Source organism: Acipenser ruthenus, chromosome 2 (assembly GCF_902713425.1).
Source record: "Acipenser ruthenus chromosome 2, fAciRut3.2 maternal haplotype, whole genome shotgun sequence".
In the NCBI taxonomy this organism is placed as follows: Eukaryota; Metazoa; Chordata; class Actinopteri; order Acipenseriformes; family Acipenseridae; genus Acipenser; species Acipenser ruthenus.
The window spans coordinates 6,842,746-6,870,634 of NC_081190.1; the positions used below are offsets into that span (position 1 = coordinate 6,842,746).

The 27,889-nt window shown below is 37.0% G+C and overlaps 1 protein-coding gene and 1 long non-coding RNA gene across 11 annotated transcripts in view; one reads left to right on the forward strand and one right to left on the reverse strand.

The window, feature by feature from the left end:
* LOC117403682 (multiple C2 and transmembrane domain-containing protein 1-like) overlaps positions 1–27,889 on the reverse strand; it is a 151,947-nt gene that overhangs the window by 26,427 nt on the left and 97,631 nt on the right. For 6 of the 10 annotated variants that reach the window (XM_058987548.1, XM_058987527.1, XM_058987513.1 and 3 more), the window contains 2 exons: positions 17,007–17,126; positions 2,016–2,075 (listed from right to left, as the gene is read on the reverse strand). In XM_058987548.1, the coding sequence (XP_058843531.1) occupies positions 2,016–2,075; positions 17,007–17,126 (180 nt within the window). Of the gene's footprint in view, positions 1–2,015; positions 2,076–4,855; positions 5,168–17,006; positions 17,127–27,889 lie in introns of those variants that run through there. The other 4 variants (XM_058987553.1, XM_058987533.1, XM_058987520.1 and 1 more) reach the window with 2 other exon arrangements.
* LOC131697590 (uncharacterized) overlaps positions 27,590–27,889 on the forward strand; it is a 3,809-nt gene continuing 3,509 nt past the window's right edge. Inside the window, exon 1 of the long non-coding RNA XR_009307396.1 lies at positions 27,590–27,630. This is a non-coding gene — a long non-coding RNA (uncharacterized LOC131697590). The remainder of the gene's footprint in view (positions 27,631–27,889) is intronic.

Genomic DNA, 27,889 nt, shown 5'->3' on the forward strand with positions numbered 1-27,889 from the left:
TGTGAATCTATACTTCTTGAAACCTACTTAGATATCAAATATACAACGTGTCTGATAACCATGATATGCATCTGCTGCATGCAGAGCATCCTCTTAAATGCCCATGCATACTGTGGTTTCACCTTTTTACATTTTCCCAGTTTTTCTCAACCAAATCTGGAGGTTTAAAAAAAAAAGAAAATGATATGACAGCAACCTTGTGAATTGTTTTCTTTTTAAATGATTACATAAGAGAACTGTAAATGTACAGCACATCATTAACAACAGTGTCATATACCATAGGTACTGGAAAATAATGTATTCTTTTCAACATTAAGGAATGTGTAAACCATTCGAATTTTAAAGTGCCCAAAATGCTATTCTGACATTTGACCTTTGAACCTGCTGTTAGTGTAACATTGCAAAAGCTCCCCAGAGAAGTCTGGTAAAGTTAATGATGTGCACATTAAACCCTTTATTAACAAGACTGGAGTGTGGAAGAAACACAGTCCTGGATTAATTCAAATAATCTGACGGAAAATAGAAATTACAAAATAGGTGTGAATACCAAAATGTAAACCGTTCAGAGCCCTAGCAACAGTTTAATAAACAAAATGTACTAAATAAATACTTTTTTTGTTTTCTCTCCTTCAGGTACCTGCTTTACAGCCAAACAGTTCCCTTTCATTGAGACAAAATTACTAATATCTACGTTGGCTCCAAAGAAACACTTTTCACCACCACCCAACAATCGGCTAAGTGAAATCACATGTAGAGGTTTAAGAAGAGCCTGCAAGGGGTCCTCGTTGAATGGAAAACAGGTGCTCCAGTTTTGTGCCATGTAATACCCCATTTAGCCCCAGGACCAAAGGTTACCAAGCTAATAGCTGCCTTGTGGCGCACAGGGAAAGCTCAAGCACTGGCCAAGGTTAAACATCTGGGACATATTTCACATACTTGCAACATATGCTTCAGGTTCAATTAAAATGAGGCCTTGGCATATTTATTAATCTTTTTACTTTCATCCTATAAAAGGCCTCCTCTGACCTGACCTCAATATTTTACAATTTGAGCAAACAGAAAAGGTAATGAGAACAAGAGGTCACTACCTGCTAGCGAATGGAAAAGACACATTTGCTCAGCCTTAAAACTCCCATTTGTTGTACACTTAACTGGGAATAAAGCAATAGCAAAGGGCTAAGAGGGAAGGTGGGGGGTTTGGTAGAAGAGAAGTACAGAGAAAGAAGAAGAAAAATACAGCCTTTCAAGTTACCAACAGCTAAAATGAAATGCTAACAGTCGAGTGGCGTGATAGATCAAAATAAATAAAGTGAGAGCTGGTAAATTGTAGCCTTTGTGGTTTCCTGCTATTTGTAGCGCTAGAGTCCACTGTGTAATAATAATGGGTTCCTCTTATGTGGAATAATAATCGCAATTCTGAATCTAACTGCAGGAGGCTTGCTCAGAATCCAGCACCCTCATTTGAATTTCAAAGGTATAACAGCTTTATATGATAATTTGCATCTTGCATCCTTCTCTTTTGAAGCAAACTTTTTTATTGCCCATTTTCTATGGCTGTATACATCTATCGGCAATAGGACTGCACATGATGTAAAGTGCGTATGTCTATATACCGTCAGTATGTACTGTATTATACAGGACACCACCAAAGATAAACAGACCCTTTATTCACCAGATGTAAAACCTATGGGACCGGATGAAAAAGGTGAGTTATAAAAAGAGTGTCTATCAAGTGCAACGTCACTGCAGCTGCCTTCAGAAAAGCTATCAAGTTGGGAGGCAGGCTGAATTATTACAGTTCCTGGTGGATAGAACAGAAAAGAAAGTGGATTTATAGTCCTCTGTCCTTCTCACAATGCACACCAGACATTGTTGGGATGACAAACAGCTCAGTTCAATTATTTTTTCTTCTAAAGAGGTAGTGGCTTAAAGATTTTTTTTGTTCTGTCTGTAAAACAGTGTCATGACTAAAAATGCCAGTCCCAAGGTACCAGAATGTTAGAGAAGATAATTACCTTGTCATCTTTGTCATATTCCTCATCCTCGTCCTCTAGCATGTCCTCCACTGTCTGCTGCTGGAAGCAAAAGGAAAAAAAAAATGAATAAAAGAGACCGATTGTCAGGATTAAAATAAGAAAGGTTGCTTTTTGTTCTGTCAGGGGTGACGGGGGAACATTCTTCCACTATCCCATACAACCCCCCACCCCCAACCCCCACCCCTCTCCCAAACACCCTGACACCCACCCAGTATGAAAACTTCATTTGGCTTTGAGACAGATAGGGGCGGTGGCGTGGGCCGGCAACTATGTGGTTCAGTGGTCCAAATCTGATGGAACAACAGTAATTCCAACACACTCAAAGCCATTGAAACAAGAAACACAGATGTGAACACACACACACACACACACACACACAAACTAAATAATAATATAATAATAACATTTTGTTTGAATGCCATATTTATTTTGTAAGCATTCGGTGAAATAACAGATTCTACCTCCCAGAAACTATAAAAAAAACTATACATTTGAAGAAATTATTAAGGTTATTTCATATTATTTCATATTCTATCCGAACAGAATGACACAGCTGAAAAGTATATCAGTGAGGCTCTAGCCTCTACCAAATTCTGTATTTATAATATCTGATCACATTTTTTTGACCATTCCTCCAAACATTTAAGTGTTTTTTTTTTGTTTAATATAAATTTATGTGCAGAAGAATTACATTTGATTTGCATTTGCATGTAGCAATCACACTAGTCTCAGAACAATGAAACAGAAATGTGTAGCTTTTTACAGCCTATGCAGTCCACTACTACCTTCCATTAATGAGATCATATAAAGAGCTTGTGTGAGGTTGCATCACTTTGGATAAAGGCATCTGCCAAATAAATAATAATAATAAAAAAAATAATAAAAAAATAATAATAATAATAATAATAATAATAATAATAATAATAATAATAATAATAATAATAATAATAATAATAATAATAACGGGGTCCATGTTTATGGGATTTTCATGTACTTAAATAACATTTTACCTTCTTAAAGTCCATCACTGGTTATATCAACCACATTTCTATACTTTGTAATTAATACACAAAGTTGCCCAAGGTGTTGGGAGGTTGAATTGACTGATGGAATTGGGGTACGTTGAAACTAAAGTGATCAGGTTTTTTGTAAGTGTTTGAAACTCACATGGTTTATTTTTGTCCAAACCTGATACAGAAGGGGCTGTGATGGGTGTGTTGTGTTGTAACACCTTCATTGGTAAACCTCTCAATGAAGGTGTTACAACACAACCCATGCCCCATACAACTAGCCCCAACCTCCTCTATTGAATCCACACACACCCCCACACCAAGAACAACAATTTACAAAATTATAAAGATGGTTTACTTTAATATAATGCATCACCATGTGCCTTAAAGTGTGCATTTTACAGACATTGTTATCTTATGATTTAACGCACTGTCAATTTCAATGGTTCAACCTTCTAAAGCATAGAGCATTTTTTCTGTAGAAATCAGCACCTACAGTAGGAAGCTATACCATTATGCTGACTACAGAAGCCTCTTTTTTAACTGGAATGGGTATTTATTATGGGAGCAAAATGCACTCTGAATGTTCAAATCACATATTGGATCAATTTAACTGTTCTGCAGTAGAATTCTGAGCGAGTGAGAAAGTGGTCATTTCACAGCAGCTGACCCAAATAAAATAACACATACAAAAACTCCACCATGTGCTTGTATAACCTCCCCCATCTATAAAACCTAAAACAGGAGACCCATCAACTGAAAGAGCTGCTAGGAGACAGCAATTTATATTTCAAGGGCTTTCCCCTCCTCGGTGAAATACTATACAAATAAACAACAAGAGAAATTGTGTACAAAGCAATGCCATTTTTTGTTTATCTAAAAGCTTTCTGTTTCCTTTTTAGATCCATTATTCAGAAGAGATAAAGAGTTAAAGACACTTCAATAAACATGACTGGTGTTGTGGTAATAGTGCATGACTTAATCAATAACACTTATAGATCCAGTGGGTTCGTTTAAGGCTTGTTTCTTGAACGCAGCAGTAAAGCCCAGATAATTATCCAAAATTATCCACAGTTCAAGCCTCACAGTGAGCTCCTGTCTACAAAAAGGACTGCATCTGAAGTGCTTGAGAAAGTAGTCAATACTGTGAAGTATGTATTGCTGTTTTCACTTTGCTGTGCTTTTCCGTATGGCTGATGCATGCCCACTGCAACAAAACAAAAAGAAGTAAATAAAAGAAAGAGAGAGATGTCCCTCCCGTGACATTCAGTGAGCACTGCCCAAGGGGAAGGTTGAAAACAAAACAAAAACGACCTTGTTGTTGTACACAGAAACAAGTGCCTGCCACAAATAAAAACATGTTGCCTTGAAGCAGTACAGCTTAACCAGCATAAATCAGTTCAAGACTTGGATCGCTGTCTGCTTAAACACAGCCCTTTCCTTCTTTCATTTGGATTCTGGTTTTTTTCTTTTTTAATTAAAATCTGCTATATATATATATATATATATATATATATATACAGCTCTGGAAAAAATTAAGAGACCACTGCAAAATGATCAGTTTCTCTGGTTTTACTATTTATAGGTATGTGTTTGGGTAAAATGAACATTTTTGTTTTATTCTATAAACTACTGACAACATTTCTCCCAAATTCCAAATAAAAATATTGTCATTTAGAGCATTTATTTGCAGAAAATGACAACTGGTCAAAATAACAAAAAAGATGCAGTGTTGTCAGACCTCGAATAATGCAAAGAAAATAAGTTCATATTCATTTTTAAACAACACAATACTAATGTTTTAACTTAGGAAGAGTTCAGAAATCAATATTTGGTGGAATAACCCTGATTTTCAAGCACAGCTTTCATGCGTCTTGGCATGCTCTCCACCAGTCTTTCACATTGATGTTGGGTGACTTTATGCCACTCCTGGCGCAAAAATTCAAGCAGCTCGGCTTTGTTTGATGGCTTATGACCATCCATCTTCCTCTTGATCACATTCCAGAGGTTTTCAATGGGGTTCAGGTCTGGAGATTGGGCTGGCCATGACAGGGTCTTGATCTGGTGGTCCTCCATCCACACCTTGATTGACCTGGCTGTGTGGCATGGAGCATTGTCCTGCTGGAAAAACCAATCCTCAGAGTTGGGGAACATTGTCAGAGCAGAAGAAAGCAAGTTTTCTTCCAGGACAACCTTGTACTATAAATAGTAAAACCAGAGAAACTGATAATTTTGCAGTGGTCTCTTAATTTTTTCCAGAGCTGTATATATATATATTTTACATACTTGTTTTTAAATTAATGTGTTTGTATATTTATATGTAATGATTTCGATTTTGAACAGAAAAAAGCATCATCCCTATCAATAACAGAACATTAGACAATAACATAACAGTCACCACATAATAATCTATCACTGCTTTCGAAATTCTAAAACACACTTAATGAATTCAAACGGAATGGCTTTTTCAGTGCCTTCAGTGTTGTCAATGTAAATAATTCTCACTGATTTTAATACGTTTATTTCAATTTTAATTTTAATTTTAATTAACTTTGTACAAAAGCTGTAGCCTAAATCTGGTCCTGTGTGTATGTGAGTGAATGAATACTTTTTTTTTTTTTGTAACTGGGGCCTATTATGTTCCATATCCAGGGTGTTCTTGGAATCTGGATGCAATCTGGGTTAACCTTTAACCCCCCCTCACTGAAATAAATCAATCAATAAATAAACTGTGGTGTAATCATGAGGCACCATCGCCAGCAATGTGCCCCATTGACCAGCACACTTACAGGAACATATTATTGCATACACATGGTATTCTCCTGGCGAGCTGCACGCCAAATGTTTAGCAGTGTTCAGAAAACAGTCAGCTGAACGCATATATTATTATTATTATTTATTTATTTCTTAGCAGACGCCCTTATCCAGGGCGACTTACAATTGTTACAAGATATCACATTATTTTTACATACAATTACCCATTTTATAGTTGTTTTTTTTTTTTACTGGAGCAATCTAGGTAAAGTACCTTGCTCAAGGGCACAGCAGCAGTGTCCCCTACCAGGGATTGAACCCACGACCCTCCAGTCAAGAGTCCAGAACCCTAACCACTACTCCACACTGCTGCCCATATATAATGTTATAGGGGTGTATAACAAACAAGATAACACTTCATTCATTTCGCAATGACCCATACAAAGGCACTGCCAGATTATGGTGCAGTGTTACAGCCCTTATAATGCCCCTCTTTCTTACAGAAAAGGAAACAACGCATTGATTTTATGTTCAAACGTCAAAGTAAACATCGAATCAAAAGCTCCTTCAGGTCATTTACTTATTGTCATGTTCACGCATTTACAGAATTCTGAAGCATGGTAAGAGTCACTATGTCGTAGTTACAGTGTTTGTTAAAAGCATTTACCATTGTTTATGATTGGGAAAGTGACTTCAAATGCAATGTTGTTCAGGTATGTTTTTCTGTAACTTGGTTGCATTTATTATTATTATTATTATTATTATTATTATTATTATTATTATTATTATTATTATTATTATTATTATTATTATTATTAGTGATAGTATTATTATTAGTATTATTATTAGAACTCCTGTATAACTAAAACAATGAATGGATGGTTTCAAGGCACTGAGTCTGCAGGTAATTGGAAAGTACATCAAGTTATATTTTCGTTATACCGCATCATACCTAACCTGCTAAAACAAGTCCTAGGGGAAAGCTTTTTAATGAAGCTCACTGGTCATTACAGAGTGAGTAGAGTGGTGCTCCACTATTCCTTCGAAAAACACAGGTCACAGGTCTTGAGCGGTGGACTAATAGGCTGCAAAAATAATAGCCGTCTCTCTGTGGCATTTTTATTCTGTGACAGGGAGTGATGGAGTATACCAGGGAGCTGTGCAGTCGCACGGTGAGTAAAGTCTCACACACAGTAATCTTCAGAACCAAGTGTAAACCAATGAGACAAGGGGACTGGAAAACATACTGTGCCTTCCAGAGCCACACAGCGAGAAACAAGAGGTAAACTAACAGCAAACACACTCCGAACATCATTAGCAAAATGTGCACAAAGTTCACGGGCAGGAGAAAAAACAATTACAATACCACTGCTTTAAATCAAGAGTGCGATTCAAACTGTGCTGAGGCACAGGGGAAATCAGCATGATCTAATGTACCCAGTTAAAAGTGACATGACCTTTTTGTAGTGTCACCTGTCACAGGCTGGGATGTCACAAACTGAAGCGCATCTTCCAAACGCTAGTCGCAGGCACTTTATTTTTTACTCCGCTGTCTTGGAAAATCTAGCGAGTCAGGAGACGTTAAAGGGAAGCGTTACTAGACAAAGTCCTGCCATATCAGGTACGACAGCACATTATTCCAGATTAAAGGGCTCACGAAGTGTAAGCACAGCGCTGAAGACAATGCCTCCTGTTTGCTTTTTCATTCGACTTTGCCTCTATCTACAAAAAGATTGGATTTATTTAGTTATTTATTTATTTAGTTATTTTCCCCGCAAGGAAGAAATATATAAATGAAATGAGGCCTGGAGCCAGGGCCCACGGTTACAAAGCTGAGTGACTAGGCCTGCTTTTTTTTTTTATTGAACTCTGTGGACTTCAGATCTATAAGCTGTCACTCCACCTGCACAGTATATTAGACATAATTAATGTAGGTTCTAATGGAGTTGTTATTTATAAATCAAACATTTACAAGTTACGTTTTTTTTTAAGTTCAAAGGAATATAAAATGTGTGTGTATTTTTTCCAAGCTTTATAAATGTCTTGTTTTACCAAATATAGGGCCCTTAATGTTACAAAACATTATAATAAAATAATTTGACAAAATTAAGTTATATTTTCCAATCACAATAAATGATCAAATTGTTCTTTTCCGTCAGTTTTATAACTTTAGGCATACAGCTGTTCACTTTATAACATTGTAGCAGACACCAGTAGCACACATTTCTCACTAAGGCTTTTCATAGTTTATTCTGCAAAGATATCATTCCTCCACAACATATTCCCAGGTTTACCCAAATGTAGTATTTAAAATCAAGCCTAACACTGATTTGCTGGTTTGAAGAATGGAACGACATTGTTAGCTATATGTTTGCCTATTTCTCCAATCAGCCCCTAGCTTATTAGTCTTTTTTTTAATTATTTTCAGTATATTTTCTCTGCCATTGCTCTTTACAAAGTCATTTCTAAAAGTTCACTCAAAACAATGACAGGCCTATTCATGGTTAGTACCTGAGCCTGCTGATACTGTGAAATTACTTCGCCAGCTAAGCTTAGTGGTCACTGGTGGAAATACAAAATCAACAGTATATCTGATCTTTGGTTTGCACTGCACGAGGAGATGCATGTGAAGTTGGGGCAGAGCATTTGAAAGGGGTGTTCAAAGTCCAATTAGAAGAGTGGAAAATAATAAACCGAAATACTGTCTTACAAAGTGTTTACATCACCCCATATGGGAGAGCAGCAGACATAAAGCATTGAAATGTCAAGGGACCTAAACACCACAAATGAAATGTACTGTATGGTGTCTGTATTTCAGCCCCAGCACCACCACATGCCTGTGAGATAAAGCAGCTCAGTGATCATTCCTTTCTATTGTATGCAGATAGACTCTGTGGCCACAGTGCATACAATGAAAGCAGACAGAAGTCATCAACAGCACAAGATTATTTCCATTAAAAAGCTATGATGTTTCTTTGTGGTTTAGGAGGGGTGCTTTGGCATAGGCGCATTTGAGACTATCAAACCACCACTTTCCGGGTAATGACCTTTTTATTCAACAGAATGGTTTAATTGTTGTTTATCATAATTAACAGCAGCGTTTTCAAGGCAGGCGGATCAGCAGTGTCCCTGCCAGCTCCATATTACTCGACAAAGCCTCAGTGTGGAATGTAAGGAAATGTAATTCTCATGGAGCAATGTAAACCACTTCCCACCACATGTGCCTTCACAAAGGAAATGTTTACAAAAATAAACAGAGAAAAGGGTTTTGAGTGAAAGAGGTTTCATCGTGTAATTTATGTTTCTCCGCTGTCCTAATGTGTGCAGATGCTAATATTTGGATGTCTTACAAACCAAATGAACATTTCCACCCCCCGGGGGGATTACAAAGGAATGTGGTTTGGAGTTGTGCTCTCTGTAAACGGTCTGGAGCTTATTTGTGTCGTTCTCGCTGCGCGTCCGGTAACCGCAGCATGTGTTTGTGTGTCAGTGGATTTGCAGCGCCTGCATATTAACGGAATCTGAAATTACTGCCTGTCTGCTTTGTGAAGTCCAACCAAGTTATTTCAGGTCAGGTGAAAACACCTCATGATGGCACGATGGTTTAGAGAGAGAGATAAAACCCCATCCATTACGGTTTACTGAGTCCCTACAAACATACACTCACTGTGCTGCCACAGACCCTTTAAAAACACCCACCCCTCCTTCATTCATTTACTAGAAGAAAACGCCCCTTTCTTGAAGAGTTCTAAAAACAAGTTGCCTCATCAATTCGTCCAGTTTAATCAGAAGCAGATTTTTGTATTTGTTTATTGTAACAGTAAAGTGAGGTCTCGCTGCTTCACAAGGAGAGGACCTTGGGCAGCCTGCTGTTGTGGTTACAATTGTCAAAATCCAGAGCAGTGAGACGACTCTTTCCAATGCTGTGAAGCATGTGGGCGCTGTACAGTATACTAAACAGTCCTGCTGTTAAAATCTAGTCATGTTTAATGCCTCCTTTTCATAATCTAGTTCGCACTGGGTGCTTTGTTGGCTAACAGTCTATGCACAAAACGGTGCTATAATATAACATTTTATGCAGACACATATTGAGCAAAAGGTTTCTTTATACAGTATGCAACATGCAGCAGCAAGGTTTTAAGATTCTGAAGAATATCTTCCAAGCTGTGTCACAAAAAAGTAATACACTTGATTGTCTCAATTATGAAACAGTATTGTTTTAGCAAACAATGTCTCCATCTACAGGATTATGCACGTACTGCAGTCTAACACACAACTGGACTGTTGGGTTTGTTTCGCGGTAACAGCAGTAGAAGTGCTTTAAGATGAATCTTCTGATTAATGTGCAGGCACTTCTGATTAATATTAATCTTAATGTTTCTCCAAAAACCTTGTGAGAACATAACTTGTTCAGAGATTACCTTATTAGCATGGTTTGGTTTTCAAGTACTGTACTGTGTATATATACAGTAGATGCTGGTTATTAGCAACCCTGATAAAGACAGCTTTTGGTTATTAACAACATTTTCCAAGGAACCAATTAGTGACAACTTTATTACTAGTTGCCAGTGCTACAGAGCACACTTTATGATTTTTGCTCATACTTCATGCAGCTTTTATAACACACTGACTGAGGCAGAATCGTGGCTTTGTAGTACATCATTGTGTAGTACTATTTAAGCCTACTATTTAAGTAAACAGAGCTATGTTTGGGTATTTCATGTTTCTCATGTTAATTTTTGAACACTGTAACATTTAAAACGCATGTATTTCAGTGACATATTTGTACAACTACAGTATATATCATTGTTCCATATAAATACACTTGAAAAACTGGGCTTTTCGCTTATTGGCAACTTTTGGTTAATGACAACTTTTTGCTGGGAACCGAGAGGTAGTTAATAAGCAGCATCTACTGTGTATATACAGTGCCTTGCATAAGTATTCACCCCCCTTGGACTTTTCCACATTTTGTAGTGTTACAGCCTGGAATTAAAATTGATTTAATTAGGATTTTTTTGTCACTGATCTACACAAAATAGTCCATAATGTCGAAGTGGGGAAAAAAATCTACATATTTTTCAGAATTATTTAGAAATAAAAAACTGAAAAGTCTTGTTTGCATAAGTATTCACCCCCATTGCTGTAACCCCCCTAAATAAGCTCTGGTGCAACAAATTGCCTTCAGAAGTCACATAATTAGTTGAATGGCGTCCACCTGTGTGAAATTAAAGTGTCACATGATCTCAGATTAAATATACCTGTTTCTGGAAGGCCCCAGAGTTTGTTAGAGAGCATATCTAAACAAACAGCATCATGAAGACCAAGGAGCTATCAAAACAAGTCTGGGATAAAGTTCTGGAGAAGCACCAATCAGAGTTGGGTTATAAAAAAATATACCAAACTTTGAACATCCCCCAGAGCACCGTCAAATCCACTATTAAAAAATGGAAAGAATATGGCACAACCGCGACTCTGCCTAGAGAAGGCCGTCGACCAAAACTCAGTGACCAGGTAAGGAGGGCATTAGTCAGAGAAGCAACCAAGAGGCCAATGGTAACTCTGAAGGAGCTGGAGAGATCCACAGCTGAGATGGGAGAAACCGTCCATGGGACAACTATAACCTGGGCGCTCCACAAAGCTGGGCTTTATGGAAGAGTGGCGAGAAGAAAGCCATTGCTGAAAAAAAACCCATATCAAATCCCGTTTGGATTTTGGCAAAAGGCATGTGGGAGACACAGCAAACATGTGGAAAAAGGTTCTCTGGTCTGATGAGACCAAAATTGAACTTTTTGGCCTTAGCGCAAAACGCTGTGTGTGGCGCAGCGCCAACACTGCTCATCACCCTGAGAACACCATCCCCACGGTGAAGCATGGTGGTGGCAGCATCATGTTACGGGGAGGCTGTGTGGTCCAGTGGTTAAAGAAAGGGGCTTGTAACCAGGAGGTCCCCGGTTCAAATCCCACCTCAGCCACTGACTCATTGTGTGACGCTGAGCAAGTCACTTAACCTCCTTGTGCTCCATCTTTTGGGTGAGATGTAATTGCTAATGCATAGTTCACACACCCTAGTCTCTGTAAGTCGCCTTGGATAAAGGCGTCTGCTAAATAAAATAATAAAATAAATAATGCTTTTCATCGGCAGGGACTGGGAAACTGGTCAGGATTGAGGGCAAGATGGATGGAGCCAAATACAGGGAAATTCTAGAGGAAAACCTGTTTCAGTCTGCAAGAGACCTGGGACTGGGGCGGAGGTTCACCTTCCAGCAGGACAATGACCCTAAACACACAGCCAAAGCTACACTGGAGTGGTTTAAAAACAAGAACCCGAATGTCTTAGAATGGCCCATTTAAAGCCCAGACCTCAATCCGATTGAGAATCTGTGGCAAGACTTGAAAATTGCTGTTCACCAACGGTCCCCATCCAACGACAGAGCTTCACCAATTTTGCCAAGAAGAATGGGCAAAAATTGCAGTATCCAGATGTGCAAAGCTGGTAGAGACTTACCCAAAAAGACTCACAGCTGTAATTGCTGCCAAAGGTGCTTCTACCAAGTATTGACTCAGGGGGGTGAATACTTATGCAACCAACAAATGTCTTTTTTTTTGTTTTATTAACTTTTGTGTCACAATAAAAAATATTTTGCACCTTCAAAGTGTTAAGTATGTTGTGTAAATCAAATGGTAAAAATCCCAATTAAATCCATTTCAATTCCAGATTGTAACACTACAAAATGTGGAAAAGTCCAAGGGGGGTGAATACTTATGCAAGGCACTGTATATATATATATATATATATATATATATATATATATATATATATATATATATATATATATATATATATCTGGTGAAGTTAACACCTGTTGTTCTGTATGTGTGGTATATTAAGTGGAAAAAAATGATTGCCAGACATCTAACATATACAAGTTTTGAACTCCATTTTAAAATACGAGTGCTCATGATGAACTGATATTAGGGTTTGTGTTTGGGTTTGGGTTTGTGTTTAATATGTGTAAGTATGGAATGCATCATGAGTTTACCACATGAGAATTCAATAGGATTTAACAGGGAATCACATGCTAGTTCAAACCTAACTAAATATACAATACTGCCAATTAAGCATGTCACAATAAATCATGCAATATTTACTGTAACTTTCTCCTACAGTGTTTCACTGAGGCTAATATCCACGCCAAGACTACCCATATACTCAGCAAACCACTGAAGTGTCGGTTTACTCCAGTCATTTGTTGGTAGCATTCCTAAATTAGTGCTTAACACATTTTTGATTATCATTGTGGCACCCTTACAGTTATGTATACCACATTTCATGTTAAAGAGTCCTCACATCTCATTTAATACCAAATTATATGGATTCATCAAGATAATTCACTATTTAAATTCATGCAGCCGTGACAATTTTTTTTATTTTTGCAGTGTAATCTGATACAGATCTTCATCATTTCAGTACCTCTGTGTGTTCATAAGAAATGAGCATTATTCTTACAAATGTGTCTACTTAATTAGGACCAAATACCCATGCATTGCCTTTCCCCTTACGGAAAGGAATGAGCAATTCATTGCATTCTTCATGCTATGCTATTGCTAGGAATGAAGACTCTATTTCATGGCAGAGACAAAAGAACTGCATTATGATAGCAAATGGTAAAGTCTGCGTGTTTAATTCAAATGAAGATACAAATAGCAGGTAAGAGTATTAGTTGATATGTGGAGTGTAGGGTGTCTCTAATTATTATAAGAGATGTCGCCTCGTGCAGTGTTGGTGAAAGGAACACGCAAAGCAAAACTGAGTGGTTCCAATTGCTCAAACTGTGCAAAATGAGTTCTGTTATTACAGTACAAGAGACCCTGTACACACAGTGCATTAACTTAAACCCCCCAAAAAAACACTGTATTCAGGAACTACTAATAAACGTAGCATTTACTTTTTTATTTAGAATTCTGTCATATATGATGTTCTATGCATCTATACATCTGTCCTTAATGTGATTGGTCGATTTCTCATACATGCTTTGTAATTAGAAACATAACGCTTTGAGAATATGGATTTTAAACTGAGAAAGTACTAGATCCCCACCGCGGTCCTACATCCTATTGACAGTGTTTTAGTCGGAGTTCCTGTTTTTTTCTCTCCAAAAAGGCGTTCAGAGGCTCAAAACCTCGGCTAGTGCCCTGCTACAAGGCCCTCTGGATGTTTCTCTGCAGTGAAAACGAAGACAGAGATGTCTCACAGCTTCCTTTTCTTCTTATCCTTTTTTGACAATGTGCCTGAGTGGCAAGAATTTTAAGCATGAGAACAAGTTGGCGCTGAAGGTCTGCTGATAATCTGAATGTAGCTGAAAGCAGTGTGGTGTAGCGCTGTATCAGAAATAATAATGTAACAAAGAGCTCTATGAGGTGCAGAGAGGAGGCGGGAAATTCAATACTGTAGCTGTGCTCATTGGATCTAATGTCTTCCAATCTTCCATTAGTAACTCATATTTTAACCCCAAATGCCCACAACGTCCTTTTGCGATCTGGTGACAACCCATTAGAGGTTTATTGTTAGATAATATTCATGTTCTCCTCTCTCCCTCTCTTATTTGATCCATAAGGTAAACACACTTAAACTAACACTATCTAAAGAGCATTCTATCTAATACAGAGTTCTCAAACTTTTCTTTGAAGTGTGCTCTACCCACAGTGGATGTGAGATTTTATTTAATTGTTGTTTCTATGGTATTTCCTCCTGTTGTATTTGTTCCATTCACTAGAGTGTTGCAGGGGGACAGGTTAGTGGTTACACTCTGGTGTACCAGATGTGCTGTACTCTGAATGCTGAGGCCAGAGGGGTGCGTTACACACCGGGATGTGATGGATGAAACAGAAAACAATGCAAAGGGAATCTAAACAACACAAAGAATATGTTAGTTAAGATGACTGTGATATTCAACCCTTACCAAGTTGCTCTTTAAAGTGTTGTTTGCAACAAGCCACTTCTCTTTAACACTGAGTCAAGTCCCAGGCTGGGGTCAGGATAATTACAACACATTAAGATCAAGCATAAGACAAGTTAAGATCTAGTCTTCACTATGGAATGTCAAATAGAATAAAAATGATATTCATGTAAGCTGTGAAGACATAGCTGGCAGGTAGTCAGGTATTGTTTACAGAAACCAGCATTCACACACGCTAACTCAGTATCCTTCTGTATTTTTTATTTTTTTGCCCTTCACAAAAACTTTCCATGAGGTCACAAAGAGAAAGGAAATTCATATATATATATATATATATATACAGTGCCTTGCGAAAGTATTCGGCCCCCTTGAACTTTGCGACCTTTTGCCACATTTCAGGCTTCAAACATAAAGATATGAAACTGTAATTTTTTGTGAAGAATCAACAACAAGTGGGACACAATCATGAAGTGGAACGAAATTTATTGGATATTTCAAACTTTTTTAACAAATAAAAAACTGAAAAATTGGGCGTGCAAAATTATTCAGCCCCCTTAAGTTAATACTTTGTAGCGCCACCTTTTGCTGCGATTACAGCTGTAAGTCGCTTGGGGTATGTCTCTATCAGTTTTGCACATCGAGAGACTGAAATTTTTGCCCAATCCTCCTTGCAAAACAGCTCGAGGTCAGTGAGGTTGGATGGAGAGCATTTGTGAACAGCAGTTTTCAGTTCTTTCCACAGATTCTCGATTGGATTCAGGTCTGGACTTTGACTTGGCCATTCTAACACCTGGATATGTTTATTTGTGAACCATTCCATTGTAGATTTTGCTTTATGTTTTGGATCATTGTCTTGTTGGAAGACAAATCTCCGTCCCAGTCTCAGGTCTTTTGCAGACTCCATCAGGTTTTCTTCCAGAATGGTCCTGTATTTGGCTCCATCCATCTTCCCATCAATTTTAACCATCTTCCCTGTCCCTGCTGAAGAAAAGCAGGCCCAAACCATGATGCTGCCACCACCATGTTTGACAGTGGGGATGGTGTGTTCAGGGTGATGAGCTGTGTTGCTTTTACGCCAAACATAACGTTTTGCATTGTTGCCAAAAAGTTCGATTTTGGTTTCATCTGACCAGAGCACCTTCTTCCACATGTTTGGTGTGTCTCCCAGGTGGCTTGTGGCAAACTGTAAACGACACTTTTTATGGATATCTTTAAGAAATGGCTTTCTTCTTGCCACTCTTCCATAAAGGCCAGATTTGTGCAGTATACGACTGATTGTTGTCCTATGGACAGAGTCTCCCACCTCAGCAGTAGATCTCTGCAGTTCATCTAGAGTGATCATGGGCCTCTTGGCTGCATCTCTGATCAGTCTTCTCCTTGTATGAGCTGAAAGTTTAGAAGGACGGCCAGGTCTTGGTAGATTTGCAGTGGTCTGATACTCCTTCCATTTCAATATTATCGCTTGCACAGTGCTCCTTGGGATGTTTAAAGCTTGGGAAATCTTTTTGTATCCAAATCCGGCTTTAAACTTCTCCACAACAGTATCTCGGACCTGCCTGGTGTGTTCCTTGTTCTTCATGATGCTCTCTGCGCTTTAAACGGACCTCTGAGACTATCACAGTGCAGGTGCATTTATACGGAGACTTGATTACACACAGGTGGATTCTATTTATCATCATTAGTCATTTAGGTCAACATTGGATCATTCAGAGATCCTCACTGAACTTCTGGAGAGAGTTTGCTGCACTGAAAGTAAAGGGGCTGAATAATTTTGCACGCCCAATTTTTCAGTTTTTTATTTGTTAAAAAAGTTTGAAATATCCAATAAATTTCGTTCCACTTCATGATTGTGTCCCACTTGTTGTTGATTCTTCACAAAAAATTACAGTTTCATATCTTTATGTTTGAAGCCTGAAATGTGGCAAAAGGTCGCAAAGTTCAAGGGGGCCGAATACTTTCGCAAGGCACTGTATATATATATATATATATATATATATATATATATATATATATATATACATGTACACACACACACACTGTATAGTTTCAGAGCTCCAGTAAGAACAAAATGCATTTTACGAACAAGAGCAGGCCAATCTGCCGATATGTGCTTGCCCAGTTCCTAGTAGCTGGTTAATCTCAAAACTTTGTCAAGTCAGTTTTTACAAGATATCAATGGTTCCATACCCATTCCATAGCCTCTAATATGTGCCTGTGTAATGATGGCAAAGTAATGAGTTACTTACCATATCACCTTGCCTGGTATCCTTCCCAGATATTATGAGAAAGTAGTTCCATGCCAGGGGTAGTAGTAGCATCAGGGGAATCATGTACATCTCAAAATTCCAAACCACCAGGAGGAAGAGCTGGACAAGAGAAATGAAAGAAAAGTAAACTTGGGAAAGAGGGTGAGTGTGTCCACATAGGAATGACTGGAAATTATGGAAATGGGCTATTAAAGACTGAGTAGCCAATAGAACTGGAGTACCTGAGGCTCATTAGTGTGTTGTGTTCATACTGAATCTCTAAACTGGTTGTCTGTCAGTAGGGGCTAATAAGCGAGAAGCAGACATGCAGAGTTAAGATTTTAAACCTGTTCACAGAATGAATGCTCCAAACATCGCAAATCAATTATTGAAGGGGAAAAAAGACAGAATATGCCCCATGCAGTGTTTTTTCCTTTCATTTTTTGTTGTTTTAACGATGCCTGGGGTTATCGTTGGGTTATGGCACAAGGTCTGTCCCAGCAGCTGCTGCAGCTTCAGTTTTAGGGAATTAATTACAATCGCAAGTCAGAATGAACGGGTCAACTTTACCACGTCTGAAAGCCTGCTATGCTCCACCATGACCTGATGTGAATACTGTGAGGATGAATCCTTAAAGTCTCTGAGGGTCACAGGTGCATTATAATACACAGAAATACAAAGGCAGAACTTGAGGTTAGGTTTCTTTTGTTTCCCTGCAAGAAATCTGGCTATTGTAGGAAAGCAAAAGAACACAACACTGAAGCTCACGGCTGTCTAGATGCACCGGCACATTCTCAGAGATCTAGCCTAGTACTGGATTTCCTGACTGCCTCTAATGCTTCTGTGTGTCTTTGGTGTCTCTAAAGTATAACACTAGCATGGGTTTATAATTAGCTCCATAATATTTATGTTTAATAGGTTTTAGTACTGAAAAATCACCTGAAAGCAAAATGTTATCAAATGTAATGTACGGTTGTGTATTGTAAGTTAAAGGTTCTGCTGCCTCAAACAAACATCACATCTCAGCTTACCATAGCTTTAAAAAAAATATATATATTAGAGGTCGACCTCTAAAAAAAAAGCATACGCACTCCAAAATGTGTGAGGTGCAAAGAACAAAATTAAATCAGCATGAGAAAAACATTCCTCACACACTTGCGTAACGTTTACCTAATTTGTTTTGGGTTATTTGTGCTGGTGCTTCCTCCTTTGAAAGAAATATTTCCTTGGGAGTTTGCAAATTCCGTTGCACAATGCTGCTTTGGGAAAGAAATTCCACACAATGCTACTTTGCTAGATGTCTGGATGCAATGTTTTAAAACAACACCAACAACAACAACGGTGGAATATGGCACAAAGAATCCTGCAGCATGAAGCGCATTTAACATTAATAACTGTATTCAAACTGAGACGTTTATTATTATTATTATTATTATTATTATTATTATTATTATTATTATTATTATTATTATTATTTTGATGTTTTCAGTACTTAAAAAGGTTACACAAGTCTACAGATCAGAAGGGACTAAATGTATGTGTACTATATAGTATTTAAATGTGTATCATGCACTTAAAACATTCATATATGTGATTTATTTATTTATTTATTTTTAAACATTACCCTAGAAGAGACCCGGGTACCCGGGTATTTTTCACGGCAGGTACCCGGTTCCGGATTCTCTACCCGTGCCGACCTCTAATATATATAAAGAAAATGACTGGACGAGTGAGTGAAACGCATGTTACTGACCTCGAAGAGTGAGCTGAGTAAGCGTTGCCAATGCTACTGCACTGCTGTTGTGTTATTTTCTGGTTTCTGGTTGTGTTTTGTCTTTGATATTATTATGAAGGTGAATGCTCGTGGTGTTTGTGGACAGTACATTACACCTTGGAATTAGTAAATGGCTCCCTGAGAAGCTCCGGATCTCGTTTTGCAAGACGTGACGTCTGCCTAGAACTGGCTGTTCAGCACTCCACAATAGGGTCAGCAGCACTGTATACACTTCAATGCAACCTGATAGCCTGTGTAAACTCTGCATAGGGGGTCTGCAGACGGCTTTGTCCTGTTATACAGCACTAGAAGGGATACAACAAACAATGTTGTATTACTGTGTGCATTTGTGCCATTCGGATTATCATGTGAATTCCAATGACAGCTATTTCACCAGCAAAAAATGGGTCAGAAGACCATATATATATATATATATATATATATATATATATATATATATATATATATATATATATATATATATATATATATACACACTTTATTTTGATCTTGTCAGGTAATAATAGGTGGTAAAATATAATATGCAAGTAAGTAAACTTACAGTATATATAAATGCAATAAATGTTTAATTACTCTATATAAACTGTGTATGACTAATTAGGTTTGTAGTAAAACCTGGAATGACTCGAAATGCTCTGCAATGGGAGCCTTATGGCACATTTTTCTGAAGATTTTCTTTTCAACAATTTAAAAACTAAAGACTACTTACAAGCACCTACATTTGTATAAGTTGTTTTTTCTTTCTGGTTTGATAACCAAATTGTGTACAAGTTCCCTTTGCGAAAAAAAAAAAAAAGTGCTAATGATAAATTGTTGTAAAAAGCTGTATAGTTTGTTACGGTGTTTTGTTCAAAAGTATTTTTATTTTAGTACACAATTTGCACCACATTATCAAAACAGAATAGACCTGTTAATGTAATACACTTTGAAAAAACAACTCCGGACATTCATTTAGTTCTGACTTGTGTCGAAGCTGCTGCTTTATCTTTCTCTAACTTACAGCTGACAACTTTTTTGCACTGGATTGCTGAACATGATTTTTCTGAAGGAGTAACACTTGTACTGTACATTGACTGATTAACTATCTGTGGCATGGCTTTTCTCCACTTTGTCATTCATGACGCTGCTCATATTTTATAAATAGATTAGTTTTTTTAAATAAACCCCTCCCATCCGCAGATAACCCTTGAACGTGATAAATCACTGGATATCAGTAATCGCTTGAATTGCCTTGCAGCATTGATACAGCTAATGTCACCACTCACTCTCCTCTGAGACACACATCACAGTGCTGTCAGGAGCCGTCCTCAACACTCCCCGAGGACGCCGGCACTTGCATATTACAAAGGTGACTTCAAAAGTTCAACATAATAAACCGTTTACTGATGAACACGGATAATCAGGCCTTTTAATAACTTAACATACTGTATGTAGGACAAAATCCTTCTGTCTTTCGCAGACTCATTTGAAATATTCCTCATTATTTTGTTGTGGGGGAGGGAGGAGGGGTCCAGTTGAAAAACAATCCCTATGCTTTTCCCCCCCTCTCTTTTTTTAATCCCACAGAGAATCCTGGTAAACAACAGTGTGGTGTAAATACTGAGAACACGGGACGATCAAGCGGGTGGTATGATATGTTCATAGAGGCCCATTGTCTGACATCTCTATAGAAATAACTTACTGTGTTCAAACTTAAAGTTATGCCAGCAAATATCCTTAGGGGATAGTCAAGTAACTCACAAAAGAGAACCAGTCGTCTTACATAAACGTAAAACTTTAAGTAGTAAAGAAGACAAAAGTTTAGACTAATGTCTGCAACAGTATTATCTTATTTAGATAATATTGTGAAGTCTGTAGTCATTTTGAAAAATGCTGAACAAGTATCTATGTGTAAAATGGGACAGCTTATTAATAATTATTACAACTGCTGCTCTAACACCAGTGTCTTCTTTTAATGTTGCTGTTTTTAACGTAGATGTTTAGAAAACTATTTGAAGGATGCTTGAAAATTCTGCCGCACATACGCACCATTTTGTTGGGTTCTATGTAATATCAGAACTGAAATTTTGTACAATAGGGCCTTGCTATAAAGCAGCAGTTGTAGTACGTTTTGAAATGTGTATTATATGGATAATATATTTATGAATTATATATATATAAAAATAATGACGTGTAGCTGGCTAAGTGCAGCAATGTGAAGACACTGTCTGTCTGCTCTGTCACTAGAGCCTGGCTCTTTTGGCACAGCATCCGGCACGATGGTTTCTGACCCTGGAAAGCAGGGTCGATCACCAGCCTTCAGTTCTGTGTTCAGGGCTCTGACGCACCTTCCTAATAGTGGCATCAGTATCGACACTAGACACCACCGTGTACAGTAAATGGAGTAATTGATATGAAAGAAGTCAGTTCTGCTTGTTAAATCATATAAAGGGGTATCTAATGAGGCAGGCGATGTAATACAATTCCCATCAGTTTGTCTATCATGGATTAAGACTTGTGTTATTAAAGCTGTGCATGCTTTATTAGACCATTGCATAGAATGACTGCTGCTATGTGTGATTCTTTTATCAGTTTGAGCAGCATTAAAGTTGCAGAAAAGAGCCATCCTTATCTGACAGGAGGCTAAGCGTGGCCTAAAAATATGCAACTTGTACAATGGCCTATATTTGCTTACAAATCACAGTTCGGGCATGAACTACAAAATTTGAAGTCGGTATCTGTTTTTAAAAAATCTGCCCCACATAACTGCTAAATAAATGCTGCTATTGTATGCTGCAGCATGCATGTGGAACTTATTACTCATTAAACTAAACCCCATTTTTTTTGTCTTTTCTTTGTAAGTGAAAAATGATTTTTTGTTTGTTTTAATGTAATTTCCAATGCTTTTGTTCCAGTACATTTTTCATGATATAGCTTTACAGCTTTCTTCTAGGGTAAAGCCTTCTTTGTACTATATCAGAACATGTTATCAGTCCAGTTAGTTTACATTCCCTACATTTTCTTTAGGCTTGTTCTCCAGCTTGCCAACACGCCACTCTTTGAGCCCAATAGCCACGCTCCTGCTCCTTGCAACAATACAGCGTTCCACACAAGAGGTCACAATATTGCAGGTCCGATTTCTAAAATAAAACTTACTGAAAAAGTATGACTCCAGATAACAGCTGCACAAATATTATTTGACATACAAGAATTAAAAACATACGTTATTAAAAACAGACATCACTTTATGAACACTTTCAAGGCTTAAGGCCCAGCAGGAAGCTCAGGTTTTCCCTTGAGAACGTACTTTTTGATCCGCCTTGGGTTTCCAAGGTGGCAAGAAACGAATACGAGCAGATGAAGCAATGCTGAGCAACATCCTTGCCCTTTCCCTTCATCCCTGTCTAATAAATCCTATTGATTGTGCTTGTAGGCCAACAAAAACATCTTCATAAAAAAAAAAATAATAATAATAATAAAAAAGGCAGGTGTGTCCTGGCAGGGTTCCCATTGTTTTTATAGACATTTTTCCATCCTTCAATAGTTGCAATCTAAGCCCCACTCTCTGTTTGCAATCAGGCTTTACTGTGCCGTTCTAGCTTACAGTCAAACAGGTGTGGCTTTGTGCTCTCAGTACATGACACTTTGCAGAATCCGGATCACCTTTCACTAGCTCGCTGTTTGGGCAACACATTACACTTCAGCCTCATAAAGCTATTTATACCACTGCCCTTCCCCAGCAAACTCTCAACCTCGGTTCAGCACTGCTTCATGGGGCCTGAATTCAAACGACTTTAAGCAATGCTAGTCGCCTGGTACTATTTACTTCAGATGTGTATGTAGTGACACATTGGAAATGTATTATCAGATTTTTAAATGATGCCTATAAAACACTACTTAACAAAAAATAATAATCTTACTACAGTTATGTAACTGCAATCATTTTTCTAAAATACAAAAATGTACAAATATGTACAAATGTAACTTTTGATTTAGAAATGTCTGATTCTTCCATATATTTTTGCATAAATAAATACACTATGAATACTCCGGTGCACAAATGTACTTGGCCACTTTTTAACAAAATAGTTCTTATAAATAATAAATGTAACTAGTAAGAAACAGCCCTCTCACATTTTAAGTTGTTTATTCCTCTCAGTTGCTTTCTCTTTTTTTCTTTTAGAATTTAGAATTTGTTGGTGCCGGAGTTCTTTTAGAAACAGAAAATAGATGCAGCCCTGCAGCTACAATCCTGGTAAAATGCAAGACACATTAAACTCTACCTCTATGCTGTCTTTACAGCTATTCACAAAGGATCCCAGCATTTTAATGACAGATTTTCCAAGCTTTAAGATGACTGTGTTACTAATTTAAATTAAGCATTGCTGATGTTGTATTACTGTGCTCTACATTTCAAGGTAGTAGAGCAAAATGTACTGTAGTTAAGTTGCAAATTACTTTTATAAATATTATACATTTATCCAAATTATGATCAATATAAAAAATAGATAGATAGATAGATAGATAGATAGATAGATAGATAGATAGATAGATAGATAGATCGATAAAAAGCTTTTTTCAATAATAAATAAAGAGTTAGCAGTCCACATTTAGCAGTAAGTGGGGAGGGAAAAGCACGGTTTCTGAAAGGGAGCTGTGAGCCTGATAAGAAAACCAAATAAAATAAAAAAGAGAAATCCTGTTCATATACACATGTAGTAATAATGGAAATATATATATATATATATATATATATATATATATATATATATATATATATATATATAAATGACAACAAAGACATCAATAATACATGAGCTATGTACTGGGCAGTTCATTTGCATATCGCTCGGAGCACAGTATTTATTTTTAATAGGCATGTCCAGTGCATAACTCCTGCCATGACTGGAAGTGCAGAATGCCGAGCTGCAAGAGCCTGTGCTGAGATTTTCAATACTGCCACCTTTAGAGGTTTGTGTAATAGCCTTAAATAATTGACAATGATTTACAAAACGCACAGATAAACTAGCAACCGTCTACCTGTCTGTCTATACTGCACTACTTCCCATATCACACAGATATGTATTACATATTGCACTTTATAACTTTATATCTGTGCACCCAAAAACAATATTCTACTGTAAACACATACAGTACGTAAGGAATGTAGAAGAAGAGTTTCTATTTTAACAATTCAGAAAGGGTAAATCCAGACTAGCTTATTAAATGTGACAAGTTTACCACATGAAGTAAATCAATGTAATTACATGCAGACAACTAGATCCCAAATTACAAGACAATAGAATAATGGGCTGGACTTCTCACACAATCTGGAGCGCTTATTATTTTGTTTAGTATTTTATTTTTTTACATGAGCAATACAGTTCTTTGTTATTAGCATGGTTTGTGATATATATATAAAAAAAACACTAATTAAATTTCTAAAACTAGTAAGAAACAAAGAATTCAAGACCCTAAATCACATATCTAATATTTATGTTTCAGTAACTTTATCAGATTCATTTTCCCTCTCCAAATGACAAGTTCATAACAGCAGAATATTATTATTATTTTTATTTATTTATTTTTTACCCACAAACTCCACAAAAGCACCTAGAATCTGCCTCACATCCTCCAACAACATCGTTTTAAAGGGTCAGTCTTTAGCCACCAACCCTGAGAAATCCAGAACAACAAAACAAAAAGTTTTGCTTGGCCTCTCCGAATTTCAAAAGTCCGACCTAATATAGCCTCCCCATTTCATTCTCCAGCACGACAGACCTTACAAGTTAATACTGGTGTGCGGCTGCTTTTATGCTTGAACGTTTTAAACTGTCAGCAGATTAATTCCTTTAGATTTGGTTATTTTACATAGAGCTCGAGGCTACAGCAGATTGACAGCGAATGAAACGAGAGAGCGTGGCCCACCAGCAGTGAACTCTGCTCCCATTCACAGGCACCAAAGCCTGAAATAAGTTTGTAAGGCACTGCGGCTCTAACAGGTCTGGCTATTCTCTGGGTCCAAGGGACCATATCATATACATCACAGCAAAATAAAGTGACTTCATAATAAACCCAGAGGAGAAAGCAAGAGCAGGGCGAGGGAGGGCAGGAGAAAGATATGAAGATATGTCACTGAAAGAAAGAAAGAAAAGCCTTCTTAAACATGCATGGTAATTGTAAGGCTCAGCCATGTTGTTACAATACTCAGCTGAACAATGGTGGGCTTGAGCTACTCAATGGCTCAGGAATATCAAGTCACACTGTCCGGACTGGTTTTAGAACTGTATCGTTATAGAGCATTGCTCCAAACTATTTAACGTGTTAATCCATTGAATAGCATGGCAAATGTACCTGGGATCAGTTACAAATTCGATGTACTAATTGTATTATTATTTTGCATTATTATTATTATTGACTTTTATAACAATTAAATGATCTTTAAACTTAAGCTGAGCATTTTACAATTTTTTGGAAACTGTACCATGCAATCTTAAAACTGCATCTCCTTCCAGACCATCTGCTTCTTTATAACTCCTACACAATCTTAAACAGGAATCGCTTGTAACAATCAAATATCAAATGTGAATAAAATACATTTTTATATAACAAAAACACGCTCAATGAATACAATTACCTTTAGGCAATACAGTTGTTTAACTAGATATTATTTTTTTCTAATAATGAGACTATTATATTCCAAAATCATACAGTATGACAATTTTTTTTTTTTAAGAAAGGAATTTTTAAATAAGGAAACCACCAAATACATGCATGTATATCCCCTTCAGGCTCTGAGTCCACAGATGTGGACATAACATTGTTAAAATGTGTTAAAAATATCAAATTACTCTTGTGTATAATACTGAAAAGTTCTATAAAATAATTAGTTTATTTAGCATATATATATATATATATATATATATATATATATATATATATACACACACACACACACACACACACACACACAGAGAGAGAGAGAGGATTTAAAATATATATATATATGGACAGGTGTGTATTGCGATGGTGGGGGATAGCTGGGAAATATATATAGTATACCTGTTTATATATTCAAGTATTAATTTACACTCCAGAATATGAGAATAAACAATTAGCTTCCACATAGTAAAGGACATTTATTTGCAATGTATCAGTATGTAATTGTCAACAGCCTATTTCTGCAGTTAAAATATGCAGTCTGCCCTTTATTGTGTCCGTTCTGTGTTATCCTCTAGGGTCTTGTGCATGTCTATAGTTTTATGGATTAATTTTTACAATCAACTTGACTTAATCGTATTCCAAAGCCTGAAGTCAAATAAAATGGTATATCACATTTCTATCTATCTATCTATCTATCTATCTATCTATCTATCTATCTATCTATCTATCGTTTAATTTTACAAAACAAATACAAAAAAATTCTGGACTTACAAATGCTTTGTATTTTTTTGTTTGCATTAAAAATGTTAAACAACTGTGCCATTCCCTTACTATTAGGATTCATGAGAGACAGTAGGCATTTATTTTTGCTTTATCTTGAAGCTGAAAATAGATGCTTGCTGTCTCTGACCAGCATTGTATGCACATGAAACAGGGTTTGTTAATGTATTGTACCCCACAGAATTATCTTATACGACAAAAAGAAAAAAAAAGGATGCTACTCTTTGCTACTGAATTTTGCTTATTCCACATACTGGATACTAAAAACATGTATGCACAAGCCATACATGCTAACATGATGTAATAAAACAGATTATTTCAGAAAGAGAAAAACAGAATTACAGTTGTTATAAAGAATTTATAATATCCATGTATTAAGCTGTGCTGCACGACTAAACCAAAAACTGATATATTTCCATTCCTGACTGATAGAGATGATTCAAGAAAAGTATCTGCATTGAACCAAGAAAGCTGCCACGTTCTTCTCACGAAATGCTTAATATAAAGGTCTAAATTGTGATTCCTATTATAATTATGGCCCATGCTTTACCAAGCAGATTGGTGCCAGGGTTCTTAAACAAGGACTAGGCCATATTAGCATATCAAAAGTAAGTGAAGATTAAGAAAAATACTCAGTTAAATATTAATAATAGATACCTTTTGTCATATAATTATTGTTTGCATGTAGTACAGTACACTGTGCTCTTAGAGAACTTTACACTGTTTTAAAATGTTATGTGAAACTCTGATTAAACTGCTATGTATTAAATGGAGAGTCATGCAGATTAAACTGTATACTGCACCTTCTAAACCAGACACCTTTACAGAAGAGCCTATGTAAAATGAGAGTGTGTGCACTCTCTTGAATTTCAAATGCCATACCACTGGGATGTCTTACTAGTATTCAATGATGCAACAGCGCTACCTTCTGGTCAGCTTAGAGAATTACAGGCATACTGTAAAGCTATGGCCAAAAGTTTTGCATTTCACCAAGAATTTTAGGATTAAAAAAAACAAAAAAAAAACTATATGAACATAATTTAGATCATGTAATGAAAAAAAACTACAAAATGATATTGCAAAGGTCTATCAGAAGCCATAATACTGCAGTATTACATGTTAGATTTTGAAATGTCGCGTTTGTCAGTTTTTTGTTAAGTATATGGAAAACTACAAAGCGGTATGTATTTCAATATGTTATCAGTAACATTATTCAGCAGGTTTCATTCAACTTTATGAAGCAAAATTAGTTCATTTTATAGGGTGATGCAAAACTTTTGGCCATAGCTGCAAATATTTGGCTGCTCAGTGCACAGGCATGTAATGTGTTAGTATCTGAACAGGACGAAGCCACATGGCAGCGAGGAGACAGAAGGAATGGAGAGCCTGGCACTGCTGCTGCCCAAGGTAATGCCTAATGGATTTCACTTATCAACTCCTTCTAGATTCAGAATCTTATTGTAACTTGTTTTTCATTGAAAGCCATTTACTGTAAATGTCAACGGAAGTTTAAGCAAAATGTGTTTAAATGTAAGCTAGCTGTGCACATGTTTAAAAAAGTGACACTTGTTTCAAAGTGAAGGAAATGTGTTTGACGTTCCTCCCATTCTATATTTTAAAAGGAATAAACAGCGTGTCGACCTCATTTTGTACTTGGGACACACCA